The sequence below is a fragment of the Salvia splendens genome, chromosome 16, assembly GCF_004379255.2.
Source record: "Salvia splendens isolate huo1 chromosome 16, SspV2, whole genome shotgun sequence".
In the NCBI taxonomy this organism is placed as follows: Eukaryota; Viridiplantae; Streptophyta; class Magnoliopsida; order Lamiales; family Lamiaceae; genus Salvia; species Salvia splendens.
The window spans coordinates 22,228,561-22,250,520 of record NC_056047.1 but is presented as its reverse complement, the minus strand read 5'-3'; the positions used below and the strand labels follow the sequence as shown (position 1 = coordinate 22,250,520).

The window sequence follows — 21,960 nt, the reverse complement described above, 5'->3', positions numbered from 1 at the left end:
GATACATCAGATGATGAGCAGCAAGAAGAAGCAGAAAGCTCCACCACTCCAGTTCCAAACATTGCCAATGATAGACCAAGAAGGGCACCAAGACTTCCATCATGATTCTCTGATTATGAGATGGCTTATTTTGCACTTCATGTGGGTGAATGCATAGAGTTTGAAGAACCTGGTACATATGAAGAAGCAATGAAGGGAAATGAATGGGAGAAATGGTTTGAAGCTATGAGAGAAGAGATGGAATCTCTTATGAAAAACAAGACTTGGATCCTATCTGAAAGACCATCCACTCAGAACCAGTGGGGTGCAAGTGGATTTTTAAGAAGAAGGTGGAGGTTTCTGAGGCAAACAAGATCAGATACAAAGCTAGGTTAGTTGGTAAAGGATATTTACAAAAGGAATGAGTGGATTTTAATGAAGTTTTTTCTCCAGTTGTGAAACACTCATCTATTAGGATACTGATGTCTATGGTTGCTCAGAGGAATTGGGAATTGCACCAACTTGATGTAAAGACAACGTTCTTGCATGGAGACCTAGTTGAAACTATATACATGGAACACCAAAAGTTTTGTTACTCAAGGGCAAGAGATAAAGTTTGCTTATTAAAGAAAACTTATATGGTCTTAAGCAAAGTAGTAGGCAATGGTATCTCAAATTTGACTTGCATTTAAGCAGCATTGGATTTATAAAGTCGGCCTATGACAATTGTGTGTACATAAAGAAGGATGGAGTAAGGCAGTGGCTCATCTGGTATTGTATGTCGATGATATGTTAGTTGTTGCAGCTGACATTGATGAAGTGAGATCAGTAAAGTCAGAGTTAAGTAAGGAATATGAAATGAAAGATCTTGGGGAGGCTAGAAGGATCCTTGGAATGGATATTCAGAGATGCAGAGACAAAGGAGAAATCTATCTAGTGCAATCTGATTATCTGAGCAAGGTTCTTAAAAGATTTCAGATGGATAAATCCAAGCAAGTGACTACCCCATTAGCTCAACATTTCAAGTTATCTCTGCAGCAAGTACCTAACTCAGATGAAGAAAGGCAGGAGATGTCATAGCTCCCATATGCAAGTATAATAGGGAGCATTATGTACAGCATGAAATGCACAAGGCCAGACCTGGCACACAGTGTGAGTGTAACAAGAAGATACATGAAAGAGTTTGGTAGGAGCAGCTGGATTGCATTGAAATGGATCCTCATATATCTAAAAGGCAACAAGAATCTGGGGATTTTGTTCAAGAAGGTTGATTCTGGAAATGGTGATCCATTGATTGGATATTGTGACTTAGACTTTGCAACAAATTTAGACAATAGAAAGTCTCAGACAGGATACATATATAAGTTGTATGGTGCTGCTGAAAGTTGGAAATCAACATTACAATCGGTTGTTGCTCTATCCACTACAGAAGCCGAGTACATTGCCCTCACAGAGGCAGTGAAGAAGAAGTCTGGTTAAAGGGAGTCTTAGAAGATTTTGGAGTGAAGCAAGGAAAGGTCAGTGTCCTATGTGACAGCACTGTGCAATCAGTTTGGCAAGACATCAGGTATTCCATGAGAGATGTAAACACATAGACATCCGACTGCTCATCAGAGATATGATTGAGAAAGGTGAAGTGGAGGTATTGAAAGTCGGCACTGAGGATAATGCAGCTGATGCATTAACTAAGAGTTTACCAGCATCTAAGCTTGTGCGTTGCTTAAGGCTGGTGAATGTAATTGCACAGTGAGGTGGAGTTTGGGTTGGAGACTGAGTATGAGGAGATATTCACATGGCCAAGGTGGAGATTGTTAGGTTTGTGACCATGTGATCAGGCTCGTGGCTGGTTCGGACGAGAGAAGGCTCAGCTCAGAGGCTCGGATGCAACAGAAACTAAGCCATGCAATCGGTTGGAGAATAGCGGTTACAATCAAATGCAACTAGCCGTTGCATGACTGATCTTGGACGTTGCATAAAGAGGATAAAAGCATGAGTAGTTATTCAGTTCCAAGAGAGGAGAGAAAGCATGTGTGAGGAGAATCAAAGAAGAAGAGAAGAAAGAGATGCTAGAGCTCATATCTTGAGAGTAGATAGCGAAGTGTGCATTGTTCTTCATTTTCATTTGTGTTTCCTATTGTAATCCATCTTTAGCCGTGAATAAACATCTCTCATACAATTTTTCGTGGATGTAGGTTTGATTAAACCGAATCACGTAAAATCCCGTGTGTCATTTGTTCTTTTGTTCTTGATCACAACCTCCATCGCAATTCTATAGGTCTTATCTCCATAAACAAAAAGTTGAATTTATAAAATTAACCAAGAATGTGTATGACTCATCTCCAATCATATACACGTACAAAGCTAAACTCAAATGCAATTTTTCCTTGTGCACAAAAAATTTATCAAAAAGTAGTATAAACGAAATGAGTCAAACGAATCTTTATCTTTTAGAAAAGAGTACAAAAAAAAAAAAATGTGGGGAAATTGACTTGCAATCTTTTCCAATATATAGAAAGAGTATCAAAGAATTCTACCACATCCACCTTTTTTGGCCCACACGCATTTTTATTAGTGTATTAGTCGTTTTTCAACAATATTGTGTGGTTTGAGCCAGTTTCATAATTCAAACTTGAAAGTATATGAATTTGAATTTGAATCTGAATCTGCTATGTGAAAGTAGGGCCTTTTAGAGGTTACTTTTACATTGTCAAAATAGGTTTAATTGCGTCGGAGATAATAGATGTGTATATGTAAAAGATGGTTCATTTGTTATCTCATGTAATATGGATGGCCTCAAAAAGATTTTTGCAAATTAAAGCAGAGCTATTGGTCTATAATATCATAAATTTTGGTCAAAATTTGGTACTATATCCCTTGAATTTAAAACTTGATCGTGAAAATCATGAATTTGTACAGTATATTGAGTTTCCCATGATTTAGAATTCCAATGAAATTTGTGAGAGATCTTACACTCCAAACAATGTCATTTACATTAATCAAGTTAGAAGAAAAAAAATCAAACTCATGGAAAAATTGCTACAAGATAGTAAGTTCATTATATTAGAGACCAAATTTTAAATTTCTGAAAAATACCAAAACTCGGTTAAAAAAAAAATCCTGTAGGGACCATTACGGCATGAATATATTGGAAAAGATATTAGAAGAGAAACAAGGAGTATATCAATAATTTACCTAGCAAAAATTATTGTGCGGAAATGATAGCGGTCAATGCGTGTTGACTTGGGCCGTTGCAACACAAGGCCCATTTCTAATGAATATTATATCCATTCGAAAAAACTGGCATTCAGTTTTATGAAATTATTATTTTCGTTTAAGGTCCATACAAACATGGTGGCTCGACAAGCATCTTTCTTGTTTGAAATTTGCAAATCTAACAAAATTTAAAGTGACATGGTTTCTATTCAATCAGGTCATCATTATTTTTTCGAACAACTTTTTAGAATCAAATTACTACCTCCGTCCCATGTGTTCATTTTGGGGTGATTAAAACACAGCACTAAATGCTGTGCTATAAAACGCACAAATTTAGGAATAAAACGGCCGCTTCTCTCCACTTTTAATATTTTATTCTTATTTTTATATTTTTAAATTATGAAGACAATGCATTGAAAGTATTAGCACGAGTAAGTAGTGAATAAATTTAGCTAAAAAAATGTAAGTGTAGTATCTTAATTTTTTTATTTCGTTCAATTACTGAAAGATTTGTAAAATCTGAAAATATTAATTGTAGGTATCCTTTTTAAAATAAAATATTTAAAAATAATAGTAACTATAATGAATACCGTTTAAAATTGAATTCCTCAATTAAATATTAATCAAATTATCAAATACTATAAAATAATTAACAACGAAAGGAAATATGAAGGATAGAAAATGACATGATACGCAACTTATGTGGACAACTTATGTGAGCATCACCCCGTTCAACACATTTTTAGTGTTGTTCGTTTTGCTTTATAGTTTGATTTAATACATTTTTAAAAATTTTATGGTATTTTTAATCTTATAAAATTTATAAAAGTCAAAGTTTGAATTTTTCGTTTTCTCAAATAAAAAATAAAACTACCAATCCAACTTTTATGAATTTTATAAAATAAATTGAATAATGCTAAAATGCGTCGAACGAGGATGGTGGCCTATAACATTTAAATTTTAAATGTATTATAATCAAACTATAAAACAAAACAAACAATGCTAAAAATGTAAAATGTGTTAAACGAGGATGGTACTCACATAAGTTGTTCACATAAAGTGTATAGCATATCATTTTCTATCCTTCATATTTCCTTTCGTTAATAATTATTTTATAGTAGTTGATAATTTGATTAACATTTAATTTGGGCATTCAATTTTAAACGCTATTAATTATAATTATTATTTTTAAATATTTTATTTCAAAAAGGATACCTACCATTAATATTTTCCGATTTAACAAATTAATATAGTAGTACTGACATTTTTTAGCAATATTATACTCCGTATTCCCGCATGGTAATATACTTTCAACTCATGCATTGTCTTCATAATTAAAAATATAAAAATAAGAATAAAATATTAAAAGATTGAGAAAGTGGAGAGAAGGTGCCGTTTTATTCCTAAATTTGTGCGTTTCATAGCACAGCATTTGGTGTTGTGTTTTTAAACACAGCAGGGGATCTCACCCCGTTCATTTTTGTTATTTTAGTCCGTCCCATAATAAGAGTCCACTTTCACTTTTACTATAAATGACAAGTAGATCTCACATTTCACTAACTCATTCAACACACATTTTATTATAAAACTAGTAATATATAAAATGGGACCCCTTACTCCACTAACTTTTTCAACTCACTTTCCTTTACATTTCTTAAAATCTGTGTCAAGTGAAATGTGGACTCTTAATGTGGGACGGACGTAATAATTTTTATAAGTCCAATGTCTATTGTCTTTCTTTTCCCCTACACGTGGCACTCTCTCATAAGTTGGAACTTTGGACTTTTAATTTTAAATAAAGATTGCAATGTCAACCTAGAACACATTTTGCATTAGGGATATTGGTTCCTTATATCACAAAACTTTCAAAAAGTTGATTTTTTTTCATAAACTTTCAACTTAGCAAATAAAGCTATATAATTGATTGAAGAACAATTTTAGATGGTGTGCTTCAAGAAAAACCATCCTCGAAGATTGAAGAATTTGGCTCTCGCATTTTTGTCGATATATTAGGAAAAAAAATCAGTATTATGATATTATTTGCTGAAATTTTTCACTTGAGAAAAGTAACAGACTCAAATAAAGTTCATGATATTATTAATTGCCAAGTAAGTCTCACTTGGACATGGACTCCAATAGACCGATTCCAAATTTCCAACTAATTTTCGGTTTAGTACTCAATTTATTTCCCTAACTTCATCCTTATGACATCAACTCTTTTTTTTCTCATCATTTTTTTCCAATGAATTTTGAAGACCATTTTGTTAATACTATAATTTAATAAAGATTTAGTGTAATTCATAAAGATGGGGGTGAAGGGTTTTGTGGAAGGCAGCGTTGCATCGATCGTAGCCGGCTGCGCCACCCACCCATTGGACTTAATCAAGGTCCGGCGCTTCATTAATCCCTCCGTCCCAGCTGCGCAACTACAAGAGCGCGGTAGATTCCATTTCACAGATGTCGAAGAACGAGGGAATTGGTAGCCTGTGGCGCGGGTCATCCCTCACGGTGAACCACGCCATGGTGGTCACGGCGTCGCAGCTGGCGTCGTACAATCAGTTCAAGGAATTTTGTTAAAAATGAAGAATTGAAATGGATGGAGAAAACTCCATCGAAGGAGGATGAAGGAACTGCGATGGAAGAAGAGAGAAAAACCATCGACAAAGAGAAGAGAAATGAAAGGGTAAAATTTAGGCCCGTCAAATCGGGTATCCGCGGATACCCGATCCGAAAATTTCCCAAAATCTAATACCCGATCCGATTTTAATTTCGGATACCCGGATACCCGACTCGGGTATCCAGTCCCGATTTCAATTTCAATTTTGAAGAGAGCTGGACGGAAGAGGGCGGCGGCGCTGGGAGAGGAGACGGGCCGCGGCTGGGCAATAGAGGAGAGCTCGTTGTGGCCGGCGGTGGGAGAGGAGACGGCGCCGGCGGAGGGAGGTGCAGGCGAAAGAGTAGGAGGGGGGAGGCGTGTTAGCGTGTATGCTGTAATAAGTCTTACTCAGTAACTACCATTTAACCTTAATATTTAATTATTTAAACTTTAAAAATTAGAACTAATATATTAGCAATTAGAAATTACTCCATAATATAAAGCGGATAGTTGGGTATTTCATAGAATTTGGGTTTGTAAATAAGTAAAAATATGCAAATTAGAATTAACACACTATTTATCACAGTAATTTTTTTAAAAAAATCGGATAATTCGGGTATACCCGAAAATCCAAAATTCTCAATACCCGATCCCGATCCGAAACCCGAAAAATCGGATTTCGTGTATCCAATTACCTGACTTTTTCGGGTTCAGATATCTGGTATCCAATATCCGATATCCATTTTGACAAGCCTAGTAAAATTCATTAATGAATACATTTTGCAAAAGTTAACTATAACTACGATAAAATGCCTTATATATAGGCTGGAAAAATGCTAAACTAACTAATTAAAAGCTAACTAATTACATTTTTATTTTCTATTTCAACAAATTTGATGAGGGATCGCATTAAGACGCAGGTGATGAACATGAAGGCGGAGGGGGGAAGGCGCCGCTCTACAGCGGGGCCGTGGAATGCGCGGTGAATACCGTTAAGGCAGAGGGGCTCATGGCACTTTATAAAGGATTTATTCCCACTGTTTCGAGGCAAGGACCTCACTGTGGTTTTGTTCGTTACCTTGGAGCAAATTCGCAAGTTGCTCAAGGATTTTTTATTAAATAGCTAAGTCTTATTTATTTATTATTTTATGATAATTAATCAGAGTTTTTTTAGTTGTTAGCTTATTTCTTCTAATTATACTTTTTATATTTGATTAAAAAAGACTAGATTGATCTTGATAGTGAGTTTAGGTTAGTGTTCGTATGGCAATTAACAACCAATTATTGAGTTATGAATTCCCTTTTCAATATATTAAATCAATTGTTTATCACAGCGAGTTAAGCGCATATGCAACGATAAGAATGGCTATTTAAAGTAATAATTTTATTAGTTCACTATATATATTTAATTATTTGCTAGTTTGGTAGTTCTATATTATATATATATATATATATATAGGGAGATGATCAAAATAAGTATGTGTTTAAATCCAGAAATGCAGACCAAATCTTGGCCCTAGGATTAGATGATCTAATGGTCAATAATTAACCAAAAACACGGAAGGTCATAATTAAACAATTTTAGGTCATATTATAATATTTGGGTTTAATGTCATGTTAAGATCGTTTTAGGTCATGCTTTGTTAGCATGACCTAAAAATTACGTAATTATGACCTAAAAGTGCCCTAATTATGATATTGTTCTGCGTTTCTGTATTTAAATCTAGTTTTGCATAGATCAAAACCCTATATATATATATATATATATATATATATTCAATATATATATATATATATATATTCAATATATATATAGTCATGATAATCTAGAAACCCTTTATAATACAAACTTTAGGCGTTGACATTGTCAAGATTAAAGATAGAACTCTACATATTTTATTCATTGGATGAGGAAAAAATGACGGTCAAGATTAAAAATCATACATATTAGACTATGTTTTCACGACATTCCGGACTCAACATGTGAAAAAACTCACATGTTGATGGAAGAATGAATGAAACGAAGAAGAGTCCATGCATGCTTTATTTTTTCACTTATCTGCATTCACCCATTAATAATAGTTTTGGTTGTAATGGGAAGTTGTTGTGCAAATCAACACCATTGGATTAAAAGATCTAACGACCTCCGTTTGGCATTTGTTCTACGTTTAAGAATGGTTCTACGTTTAAGAATGGTTCTATCTTGATCACAATCCTATATATATATATAGTCATGATAATCTAGAAACCCTCTATAATACAAACTTTAGGCGTTGACATTGTTGACATTCTCCCCAGTGACAGAATTTGTATTAGGCGTTGACATTGACATTCCCCCCAGTGACATAATTTGTATTAGGCGTTGACATTGACATTCCCCCCAGTGACATAATTTGTATTAGGCGTTGACATTGACATATGAATCCCATTGCTAACCGTTGATTACTTACAAGGAGTGTGTAGGATTAAAGTTTGTAGTTTGTATTATAGATAGGAGTTTGTATTTGATCACACCTGCATTTCTGGATTTAAATGCATTTTTATTTTGATCATCTCCCTATATATATAATATATATATATATATATATATATATATATATATATATATATATGGGGTTGTTAAGGTCTTTCGCAGCTTTTCAGTCCAAGCTTCTTTTTAATCACAGCCCTTGGATCCTTGAATTGGATGGTTGTAATGATCTGCATTATTACACTATAATGGTGCATTATTAGTCGGTGTGCATTATTCAACTAAAAATCTGCTTTATTAAATGACACGTGGCATCAATCTAACCGTCGGATGACAAAATTGTGGGACTGAGATTAAAAAGAACAATAGAACAAAAGATACAAAAAGGAAATGAATACATCCCTATATATATAATATATATTATATATATATATGGATGTATTCATATCATTTTTTATTTTGGGCCATCAGATCTTGAAATTGAATGGACGAGATTAAAAAGAACAATATAACAAAATATGGAAAAATGATATGAATACATCCCTATATATATGTTTGTTATTGCAAAATGATATGAATACAAAAGGAAATTGAATGGACGAGAAAATGATATTGCAAAATAATGCCACAAGAATTTAAATTAAATCATTAAAAAATTCGAAAAGGGTAAACTACAGATACACAAATGTGTTTGTTATGGTAACTTCCTTGATTTTCTCTTCCACATATCTCAGCAGTTATTCTCAAAGATTACACGCTGCAATCTGTCTTCTCTCCCTAAAATTTCAGCGTCTATTCTCCATTGAACACATTAAGGTCTTAAATTCGTTTATGTTTTGCAAAATCGAAGAAAATCGTCTATTTATTTTGTCTCAAACAACGCCGATTTGTTGAAGGCCTCCGTCATTGCTTGCGTTTTACTGAACAATGGAAGAAGGTACTTATTTATTTGGCGGCACTGATTTTTTATTCATACTTGTTAACTGAATTTCCGATTTGATGGAGTAATCGAGCGTATGTTATGTTTTGTGTTGTTATACAAAGTCATGAGTAATATATTATTTGTCGAGTTTGATTGTTCGACCCACCTTTCTTGTTTCCCCCAAGGGTTTAGCAATCCTTGGGGCTAGGGTGTAGTATGTAGTAAGTATTAAATTCGTCGTCAAAGTACACGAGTTTCAGTCATTCATTTAGAGTTTAGAAATCCTATCTGCTAGGTAGTAGTTTTTAACTGATACACATAATGTACATATTGTATGATATAATGGTTGTTTTAGTTTCTGTAATACACGATTTGTGATCTGTAATGTAAATGTTTACTGGCCAGTTTAATTTAAGTTTGGCCGTGTATGGTTGTTCGGCGCATGTTTCTTGTTTTCCCCAAGGGTTTATCAATCCTTGGGGCTAGGGTGTAATATGTACTAAGTATTAAAACCGTCGTCGAAGTACACGAGTTTTAGTCATTCATTTAGGGTTTAGAAATCCTATCGGCTAGGTAATAGTTTTTAACTAATGCACATAATTAACATATATTATTATGTAATGGTTGTTTTAGTTTCTGTAATGGACGATTTGTGATCTGTAATGTAAATATTTGCTGACCAGTTTAATTTAAGTTTGACCGTGTTTGATTGTTCAGTGCACGTTCTTGTTTTCCCCAAGGGTTTAGCAATCCTTGGGGCTAGGGTGTAGTATGTAGTAAGTATTAAAACCGTCGTCAAAGTCCACGAGTTTCAGTCATTCATCTAGGGTTTAGAAATCATATCAGCTAGATAGTAGTTTTTAACTGATACACATAATGAACATATATTATTATGTAATGGTTGTTTTAGTTTCTATAATGGATGATTTGTGATTTGTAATGTAAAAGTTTGCTGACCATTTTAATTTATGTTTGGTCGGGTTTGATTGTTCGGCGCACGTTTCTTGTTTTCCCCAAGGGTTTAGCAATCCTTGGGGCTAGGGTGTACTATGCAGTAAGTAACAAAATCATTACCAAAGTCCACGAGGTTCAGTCATTCAACGAGGGTTTAGATATCATCTCGGCTATGGAGTAGTTTTAACTGATTTACATAATGTACATATATTACTCAATATTGGTTGTTTTAGTTTCAGTAATGGACGAGTTATGAGCTATAATGTATATGTTTGTTGAGCCGTTTTTATTTTTATTTTTTACAGTTGTGGTTGTACTTGCATGTTCTCCTGATTTGAAGCCCGTCGTCGGTCAGAAGTTCCAATCCCTAAATTTTGCTTTCGCGTTTTACGATGTATATGCCCGCGCTGTTGGTTTTGATACGCACAAACAAGGGATGAGGAAGACGGACGATGTTACAACCTGGTATTATGTTGTATGCAATAGGGAAGGCAAGAAGAAGTCGAACGAGGATGACCAATTGAATGCACGAGTTTCACTCATTCATCTAGGGTTCAGATATTATCTCGGCCATGGAGTAGTTTTTACACATAATGTACATATATTACTCTGTAATGACTTTTTTATTTTCAGTAATGGACGATTTATGATCTGTAATGTAAATGTTTGCTGAGCACGTTTCATGTATTCCCTAAGGGTTTAGCAATCCTTGTGGCTAGGATGTAGTATGCATTAAGTTACAAAACTGCCACCAAAGTCCACGTGTTTCAGTCATTCATCTAGGGTTTAGATATCATCTCGGGTAGGGAGTAGTTTTTACTGATACACGTAATGTACATATATTACTCTATAATGGTTATTTTAGTTTCTGTAATGGACCATTTATGATATGTAATGTAAATGTTGGCTGAGACGTTTTTTTGGTGATTTTATACAGTGGTGGTTGTACTCATGCACACAAGCAGTCAATTAATGCATAATACTTGGTAAATAATGTATAATACTTGATAAATAGTGTACAGAAGCAATGAAATAATGCACAAAGAAATATGACTTTCACCCACTCACCTATGTACACAACAGTTAAATAATGCATAATATTTGATACATAATGTATATTATTAGTTTAATAATATACATATTCGTCTTCATCCATCTGCTTTCACAGTATTTATCTGGTTTTTTTTCACTTCATTGTTCCTGAATCTCAGCTGCTTCGCTGCTGTCCAACATACAACATCATAACATTATTTAAATGGGAAGCTATCAATATTGTGTCGAATTTTCATTAAATAATGCAGCACACAAGCAGTCAATTAATGCATAATACTTTTTTAAATAATGTATAGTACTTGATAAATAGTGTACAGAAGCAATGAAATAATGCACAAAGATATATGACTTTCACCCATTCACCTATGTACACAGCAGTCAAATAATGCATAATATTTGATACATAATGTATACTACTAGTTTAATAATGTACAGATTCAATCAAATAATGCACTAAGGAATATTATACAAGCGGATTCGGGAGTTCTGGTTTTCACCCATTCACTCATGTACACAACAGTCACATAATGCCTTATACTTGATAAATAATGTATAATACTTGATAACTAGTGTACAGAAGCAATCAAATAATGCACAAAGGAATATGACTTTCACCATTCACCTATGTACACAAGTAGTCACATAATGACTATTACTTGATTAATAATGTAAACTACTAGGTACATAATGTACAGATTCAATCAAAAAATGCACAGAGGAATATTGCATTCACCCAATCACCCACATCCCTCACAAAGCAGTCAAATAATGCCTATTAATTGATAAATAATGTATACTACTAGATAAACAATGTACATATTCAATCAAATAATGCGCACATGTATACTGCACTGACTAAATCTCCCATGTACACAAGCAGTCAAATAATGGATACTACATGATAAATAATGTGTAACCATTATTTAATGATGTACCCAAGCAATCAAATAATGCACAGAAGAATTTTACATTCACCCATCCACCCATTTACAAGATTTGTCGAAGAATGCACAAAGGAAGACTAATTGATGTATAACTACTCTAGGAATTTTACGTGCAAATGAAATAGATTGGTGACCTGCAGCCTGGGTAGGTTGAGATCTTGACGGTCGGCCTCTTTTCGTCATGTAAATCTGTGAGACGAACCACAAATCAAATCCATAAAACATTTCATCTAAATAATCGCACAATACACAATTGTAAACCAGTAAATAATTACACATTCCATATACGACAAAACCCTAACCAAAACGAAAACCCATTTGTGATTACATAAAATCGCGACCAAGGCCAGGTTATAAACATTGGATTTTTGGATGAAAATTCGGGAATCAACTTGTAGACTGGGAATATCGGCGTTTAACGATTGCTATTACTAAAAAAATAACTTTTTTCAACCATACCTTGTCGACGCCTTCAACAATATGGTCGCGCGTTACGGGTGTTTGATTTGGACAGTGAATCCGACGAAAAACGATCAATTTCTGGAGATACCCAGTTGCTTCCAGTGGCGGATAGGGATTGGAGAGTGGGTGGAATTTGGGGAGACGATTTGAAGAGACGTGAATTGAGGGATAGACGTTTGGAGTGAGAGATAGAGTGAGTAGATGAAAGGTTGTATCAAAATCCCGCATAAATCTCGCTCCTTCCATTTTGGGCGGTTTTCAATTTTGATGTTTTACTAGTTTACCCTTATAATGCACAGAATCCCCCTATAATGCAACACGGGATCAAAAAATAGGATTTCATCCGGTCCCTCCATCAACCTAATCTAACGCTCCAAATTAAGAAGAAACTTAAATCTAAGGGAGCAATAGGAGATTAATGCTCCCATATATATATATATATATATATATATATATATATATATATATATATAAGGATGTATTCATATCCTTTTATATTTATTGTTCAATCATCCTTCTAAATCTCAGCCATTCAATTTCAAGATCTGATGGATGAAAATAATGCCACATGTAATTAATTTAAATCATTTAATAAATCGAAAAGGGCCTTTTTGGTATACACAATGGAGTTGGTTATGGTAAGTAGCTTGATTTTCTCCAACAAAAGAATGCAACGGTTTTCTTCTACAATTACAAGATTCTGTCTTCTCTCTCCAAATTTCATTTTCTCGGCTCCACAATCGTCGTTGAAGGAAATTCTCGTTGAAGTCATAACCAATACAAAATTTTTGTTTTGTTTTTCGTCCTACAAAATCGTTTATCTTCGAGTCGTCGTTGATTGTGGTCGTCAACAATGGAAGAAGGTAATTTTATTTGTTAATTTATTGATAATTAATCTGATTTCTTCAATTAAAATACGAATTGATGGAGTAACTGTTCAATGCAATTAGGTTTATGAATTTTTTTTGTTTGTATGTGTTATACAGTTTCATGGTTTAGTTTAAGATTTACTGTGTTTGATTGTTCGCCGCACGTTTCGTCCATTCCCCAAGGGTTTAGCAATCCTTGGGTCTAGGGTGTAGTATGTATTAAGTAACAAAACCATTAACAAAGTCCACGAGTTTCAGTCATTCAACTAGGGTTTAGATATCATCTCGGCTAGGGAGTAGTTTTTACTGATTTACATAATATACATATATTACTCAATAATGGTTGTTTTAGTTTCAGTAATGGACGATTTATGATCTGTAATGTATATGTTTGATGAGCAGTCCATTTTTTGTTTGGCCATGTCGGCTATTCCCCAAGGGTTTAGCAATCCTTGGGGCTAGGGTGTAGTATGTATTAAGTAACTAAACCATTACCAAAGTCCACGAGTTTCAGTCATTCAACTAGGGTTAGATATCATCTCGGCTAGGGAGTAGTTTTCAATGATTTATATAATGAACATATATTACTCAATAATGGTTGTTTTAGTTTCAGTATTGGACGATTTATGATCTGTAATGTACTCCCTCCATCCCGCACTACTCGCACCTTTCCTTTTGGGCACGGAGATTAAGGAATGAGTGATAGACAAAGTCAACAATTACGGCTGTAGGTATAAATTGTTACTAAAAATGGAAAGAGTGCAAATAACTTGGGACGCCCAGAAAGGATATAAGTGCAAGTAGTGCGGGACAGATGGAGTATATTTTGATGAGCAGTCCATTTTAAGTTTGGCCATGTTTGATTGTTCGGCGCACGTGTTGGCTATTCCCCAAGGGTTTAGCAATCCTTGGTGCTAGGGTGTAGTATGTATTAAGTAACAAAACCATTACCAAAGTCCACGAGTTTCAGTCATTCAACTAGGGTTTAGATATCATCTCGGCTTGGGAGTAGTTTTCAATGATTTACATAATGTACATATATTACTCAATAATGGTTGTTGTAGTTTCAGTAATGGATGATTTATGATCCGTAATGTATATGTTTGATGAGCCCTTTTTATTGTGATTTTATACAGTGGTGGTTGTACCTGAATGTTCTCCAGAATTGAAGCCCGTCGTCGGTCAGAAATTCCAATCCCTTGCTTTCACTTTCACGTTTTACGATGTATATGCCCGCGTTGTTGGTTTTGATACGTGCAAACAAGGGATGAGGAAGGCGGACGATGTTACAACCTGGTATTATCTTGTATGCAATAGGGAAGGCAAGAAAAAGTCGAAAGAGGATGACCAATTGAATGCACAGTCTGGTTTTTCTATGAAGCGCAGACGGTTATCCAAGCGGTGTGGTTGTAAAATGAGTATATCGTTCAAGTTCTCCCCGAAGGAGGAGTTCCAGGTTATATTATTCAGGAGCTCAACGAGGTTCATAACCATTATATGGTGAGTAAGAGCATCAACAATTTATGGCAATTAATCGAAAGTTGGATGATGTACATCAGAAATTCATTCTTGACTGTTCCAAGGCTAATATAGGCCCCACACTTACCTTTAAGGTGTTGAAGGAAATTCTCGGTGGGTTTGACCTAGTCGGTTGCACTGTCGGGGATATCAGGAATGCTTCTCGAGACATCAAAGCATACGCATATGGTTTCGATGTGCAAATGGTGTTGGATGATATGGCTAAGAAGAAGGAAATGTCCGAGGCGTTCACATATCACTACGAAGTTAATGCTACTAACCAGTTGGTTGCTCTGTTTTGGTGTGACTGCATGATGAAGAGGAATTACCACATGTTTGGTGATATTGTGGCCTTTGACTCCACGTACAACACAAACAGGTATAATTACAATGATCTGTAGTGTACATTACAACGCATATATTTGTACATTACGCAGTGTTTTATAATGCTTGTACTATACATTTCTACATAGCTAATGATGCATTCTTCACATGTGATGATGCTGACGATGCATTACTCTATGACACGCAGGTATTGTATGATCTTCACTCCTTTCACGGGAAAGAACAATCATGGAAGACCAGTAACCTTCGCTGCCGGATTGGTGTGCAACGAGAAAACAAGGGCATTTGCTTGGTTGTTCAGGCATTTTGTTGAATGCATGGGTGTAGCACCCAAGATGATCGTAACAGATCAAGACTTGGGCATGAGATCAGCTATAGAAGAGGTTCTTGTTGGCACTCGACACGGATGGTGTATGTGGCATATAATGCATAAGTTGGCCACCAAGGTTCCAAACAGGTTGCTTAGGGCCGAAGATTTCAAGAAGGAATTCAATGCCTGCGTTTGGACGGACCTGCTCGAAGACGTTGACTGGTTCAACACATTGTACGACTATAGGGGTCGATGATTAGGACTACGTCCATATCCGAATCGGAGAACAACTTCTACAAAAAAATTTTGAAGCAATCAAATAATACACAAAGGAATATGACTTTCACCCATTCACCTATGTGCACAACAGTCAAATAATGAATAATATTTGATACATAATGTATACTACTAGTTTAATAATGTACAGATTTAATCAATAATGCACAAAGGAATATGACTTTCACCCATTCACCTATGTGCACAACAATCAAATAATGTATAATATTTGATACATAATGTATACTAGTAGTTTAATAATGTACAGATTCAATCTAATAATGCACAAATGAATATTATTCAACCAGATTCCGGAGTGCTGGTTTTCACCCATTCACCCATGTACAACAGTCACATAATGCCTTATACTTGATAAATAATGTATAATTCTTTATAAATAGTGTACAGAAGCAATCAATTAATGCACAAAGGAATATGACTTTCACCCATTCACCTATGTACACAAACTGTCACATAATACCTAATACTTGATAAATAATGTATACTACTAAATAAACAATATACAGATTCACTCAAATAATGCACACATGAATATTGCATTCACTCAATCACTCATGTACAAAAACAGTAAAATAATGCCTAATATATGATGAATAATGTATACTACTAGATAAATAATGTACAGATTCAATCAAATAATGCGCAGAGGAATATTGCATTCACCCATCCATCCATTTACCAACACTGTCGACGAATGCACAAAGGAAGACTACTTGATGTACAACTACTCCAGGAATTGTAAATGCACATGAAGTAGATTGCTTACTTTGGCATTCTCTATCTTACTTTTTCATCTCTATTTTATTCCGTTTCTTAATTTATTTATTTTCCACTTTACTAACAAAACATCATTTTCTTAAAATCTCGTGCCGATAAGAAATGCATCTCTTAGCAAGGGATGTATGCAGTAAATAAACTGACGTGAACAATAGAAGTAACGTGTTGTTTAAATATTTCAAAATTAGAAAGTTCATCCTTTTTAGAAACGGACTAATAAGAAAATAATTCATACTCTCCCGTCCACAAAAATAGATTAGTTTTTATCATTTAGGGATGTCCACCAAAATTAGATCAAGTCTTAAAATGGAAAGTATTCAATAAATAATAATTCTATACAACATTTATAACGTGTATCTTACAATCCATTAACACTCATTTAATAATTTTCATACCTTTCTACCTAGTTTTCAACTATTTTTGTCCGCATGGGCAGCGTAGTTGGTTTTAGAGGGGCAGATTTGTATGATTGGCCAATGATCAAATTCCACTATTGTTGTGTAGTTGCAACACCTCTCAGGCACAAGTATGAGGCCTTTGGAGGTGGGCTTCTGGCATGCAATGGATTAGGGCCTCTCCTTTAGCGGGTCACTGCGTGCCCTGATTTAACACCCTTTACAATACTGTCGGACCGGAATTTGGGGCCCTTAGGATTAGAGTTTCAATTTGTATGATTTGAGAAATGAAGAAAATGAAATTCATGATTCAACAGAAAAAGCGGCAACTCGGTTAATTCACAGAGTCATGTTTGTGCGTGGCGCTTTGGCACTGAATAAGCTTCTCTTGAGAGAGAGATATACGTATATATTTTGATATTTTGGCCTTATATAGTTCGACTCATCGACTCCACACAAATTGGAATTGCAAATTGGCCAGGACCACAAGTAACCTCAATCGCCACCTTCCATTATTTAATTAATTACTTCATCCGTTCCCAAAGAATATACACTTTGAGGTCGACACGAGTTTTAATGTAAAATTAGTAAACTAAGAGAGAAGTAGAGACACTACAAACAAACCACTAGATAGTGACGGCGGCTGCTGGCTCAACAACTAGTAACGGAAAAATCGCCAGTCACGAAATAGTGACAGATTATTCCGTCACTAAAACGAAGCAGCCATCTATATTTTCCATCATTTGGTGGGATTAATAGCTTTAGTGACGGACAAATCCGTCACTAATATTTTTTATTGACCAGTTTTTTAGTGACATAGTAAGTTTGGCGTATCCTTCATTAAAAAACTTGTCAATGTCCGTCACTATATCTATTAATCCAACCAAATGACCAAAAATATAGAGGACTGCTTCGCTTTAGTGACAGAATATTCTGTTACTATTTAGCGTCTGACGCTTTTCAGTCATTTTCCGTCACTAATTGTTGAGCTAGCAACCGCCGTCACTAATTTCTGTCACTATCCAGCGCTTTTTTTGTAGTGTAAATAAGTATTGTTAGTGAATAATGAGTCCCACCTTATTAGAGAGAATTTTTTTCAAAATTAGAAAGTGCATATTTTTATGGGACGGACTAAAAAGGAAAGAGTGCATATTCTTGAGGGACAGATGGAGTATAAAGTTGGGCCAGTGAATCGGACTTTAAGATTAGCGCTTTGATTAAGTTGACTAGTAATTGGCCTTTTGGCTCGGTCAGGTCATGTTTTGGTTTTTGGTCTTGGAGAAAGGTATGCATCAAGTCATGTTAAAACAAAAAAAATTAAGTTAACATCCTCAATTCGAGGCACAATTAGCTAACTTGGCTAACTTTTTAAGCATCATTTTTGCCATTTTTATTCGGTCATTATTAAAATTCCACCTCACTTTACTATTTTTTATTAATGAACCCGCGTACCACTCACTCTACGCATATTTTATTATGAAATTAATGCTCCATCTATCCCACTTTAGGAACATTTCTAATTTAGCACGGGATTTTATGTAGTGTTTTTTTATTAGTACAATGGAAAAAATAAAATTAGAGAGAGGGTTAAACCGTGATCAAAAGAAAAAGTTGCTAGAAGGAATGGGTTTGAAATCCACAAACTAAAGAATTGTCATAGTGGTAACCCAACCATGATGACTGGAGATCCAAAGAACTTGGTTCAAAGGGACAACTAAGCTATGAGAGTTCATGAGAAACACTCAACTATATCTATTCCCTAGAGAGCAATAGAGTGTTGGTAAACTTGCCAAGTGGTGAGGCTAAGTCTATGACTTTTAATGACTTCTAAGGATCTCGAGGAGATTGAGTTCTCAAGGAGACCGAGTAGGGCAAGATACTCGATTAGGAATCACCTATATAAGTGTTAAGTGAGGCCGCTTCAAATAACACACTTATGAATCCAAAGTGGTGTCCAAGGCCGCAAAGGACACAAAACGTGAGAACAGATGAGGTTGAGGTGTTCAAGCGTTAACACCATTGTCTTGGTGCACGCCGTGGGGGATTAGTTCAAAGCATCGCGCTACTAAGCCGCCTGTGTATCCGATGGTGTCGACTATGGAGGGTTCAAAGCCAAAAACTACCTATCCTTATGCTTATATACCTCATGAGGGTTGAGCTTGTGTCTGCATGCATATGCATTTGGCTATTTCCACTCATGTGAGGGATTGTTGGAATCTTGAATTTAAGATGTCCAGTCAATGAAGTTTGACCAATAATAAATGTGACGAGACATTTAATTTTGGAAAATTAAATGATATAGCGTCGATCTACGTTCCGCGTAGATGACCGTAGTATATTCATTTTCTCAAATCTGATTCCCGGTGAGTGAGAAATAGTGGATTAAAGTTGATCACATTACAGCTTTTGATAAAGCTATGAGTTGAAAGTGTAGGGAGTAATTAACAAGTGTTAATTATCCCACATAGGAGATGAGATACATCTTTAAATGTGTATTTATTAAGTGACTAATTACACTTAGTAATTATCGTGGACTAAGATGGGTGAAAGAGCCCACACGCGCGCCGAGCCGAGCCGAGTCGTGCCCGTGCCCGTGCCCTTGCCCTTGGACTTGGATCTTGGCAATTGGTGTTTGGGTGGTCTTTGGGCTTGTCCCTGGATCCAGATTTAATATTTTGGACCACCTCAGTTTTGGGCAGCAGCCTGATCAACTTGACATGCTGCGCCTCGATCGGCAGTCTGATCAACTCGGCCTGCTGCGCCTTGAGCGAAGGGTTGATCAGTGTCTTGATCAAGTCACTTCATGAAGTCCACATGTGACGGTTGAACTAGGGCGTGTACAACGTCTAGATTCAACGTCGACCACTCCAGCTTTCAAACTCGTAACGGCCGGCGGTTACAGGCCCGCCATAATGAGCCATGATGACAGCCATCAAGGCTGAGTTGACCCCGCAGTGGACCAAGCCTATAAATAGGCTAGTCATTCCTTGCATAAAAAAAACAGAACAATTAGAATAGAAGCAGCATACTCTCTGCATAGTCTTTCTTCCCGAAGCTCTGCCCTCTCCTCTTCTAGTTCGCCGGAGCTCTGTTGATTGCGGTGCTGCTTCACCAGAGACGTAGCCGTTTTATTTTTGGGGACGAAACGCCAAACCGAGAGCACTACCAGGGCGTATCTCGTCTTGCGGAAAGAGGCCTCCTCGACTCGGCTAAGTTTTATTTCCAGTTTACAATTTCGATTTCATTATAATTTTCAGTTTTTAGTTCTTCCTTCTTGGGTTGTATTACGTCTGGTATTGTTTATCTCTTATAATTCCAGTTTTCCCCAACATGATTTTGGAGAGGAACCTGATGAGGTGGACGTGGTGAAGATGTGGGTGATGAACATGAAGGTGGAGGCTGGGAAGGCCGCGCCGTATAGCGGCGCGATGGACTGCGCGGTGAACATGATCAAGGCCTTTGGCGCTACAAAGGATTTATTCCAACCGTTTCGAGGCAGAGCCCTTTCACCGTTGTTCTAATTGTTCAAGGATTTGTGAAATTAGTCGTGATTGATGATGACGACGATATCCATATTCTTTTATACTTCTACCATCTATCAATTTCAATGATAAATTAAAATGTAGTAGTACTACACCCACTTTGAATGATAAATTAAAATCTATTAGTACTACACACTTGTAAAGGGTCCACCTCTACTAGAGATGCACACTTGTAAAGTTATTTTTAGGAGATATTCATTAGACTATTTTCATTAAAAACTACTTAATCTTTTAATATGGAAAACCAATAATTTTTTACCTCTTAAATATAGGCATACTGACCAAATGTACATACTTGAATATAGGCATAATTAAAATTTTAGTTTCATATTAAGCTACTGACCAAATGTATAATCGTGCATATGCATTAAAATAAAGAAGATGGAAAAATGAATTTATTTTCATGCTTTTTATTTGTGCTGATTTTTTTCAATTTTATATGTACTTATCCCCATAAATTTTAAAAATAATATCAAATTATTTTATTATATAATTATTTGTGTAGAGTTTTCAATTATATATATAATTATCACCATAAAATTTTAAACAATACTAACAAAGTGTATGGTTATAATTTTCATTGCAGCAAAAAAAAGAAAAAAAGATGAGTATTATTATTATTACTATTAGTATTAGTATTATTATTATTATGCAATATATTATATACAGGAGGCGACTAACATTTTATTGCTATATTTTTTTTCTTATGTACTTATGTATATAAATTTATATATAGTTGAAATGTCTACAAAATAAAAAGTATGACCATTATTTCATTTTTTTAATCTTATTTTTCTCATGTATGTAAACGATTATATGTATATTAGTAACTTAATATGAAAATAAAAGTTATATTATGCCCATATTTAAGTATGGAGATCTAGGGAGTTAATCAATCTAACTAATTACAAATCTAAAATTAAGATCAATTTTTAACCATTAGATTATGAGATCTAGTAGTTGATATAATGCAAGTGGATTATATTTAAATTTAAATAATTATTAAATAAAATTAAAGGATATTAATGGTTAATTCTCTCTTATTAAAATTAAAGCCTAAATTTTTAAATTTACGTAACTCTCTCATTTAATTATTTTTTCGCAAAAATAAATCAAATTAAAGGTATAATTTTTATAAAGGATTTCTAACGAAGAACTCAATTGCATAATGTCTCCTACGACGTTCGGATGATGAAATTGATGGATTTTAAGTTTGAATTTTCGTATATGTGATATCAGAATTTTTTTATCAACAAAACATCAAAATTCTTAATATAATGCATGTAAAATCTCAAATATAAATCCTCTCCTTTT

At 34.9% G+C, this 21,960-nt stretch overlaps 1 protein-coding gene across 1 annotated transcript; it reads left to right on the top strand.

Annotated features, from left to right (window-relative positions):
- The first annotated feature begins 1,152 nt into the window (after nt 1-1,152).
- LOC121770358 (protein FAR1-RELATED SEQUENCE 5-like) lies at nt 1,153-20,625 on the top strand. The gene is made up of 5 exons (XM_042167098.1): nt 1,153-1,453; nt 14,599-14,918; nt 15,022-15,359; nt 15,513-15,869; nt 20,424-20,625. Exons 1-5 carry the CDS (start codon nt 1,153-1,155, stop codon nt 20,623-20,625), a joined length of 1,518 nt encoding a protein of 505 aa, XP_042023032.1.
- Nucleotides 20,626-21,960: the final 1,335 nt, after the last annotated feature.

Excerpts from the sequence above, each read along its gene's own strand:
- LOC121770358 (XM_042167098.1), top strand. The coding sequence starts at position 1,153 with ATGAAAGAGTTTGGTAGGAGCAGCTGGATTGCATTGAAATGGATCCTC. Across the intron at positions 1,454-14,598 it reads GGCAGTGAAGAAGAAGTCTG|TGGTGGTTGTACCTGAATGT; the intron begins GTTAAAGGGAGT and ends GATTTTATACAG. Across the intron at positions 15,870-20,423 it reads GTTGACTGGTTCAACACATT|TTTTCCCCAACATGATTTTG; the intron begins GTACGACTATAG and ends TTATAATTCCAG.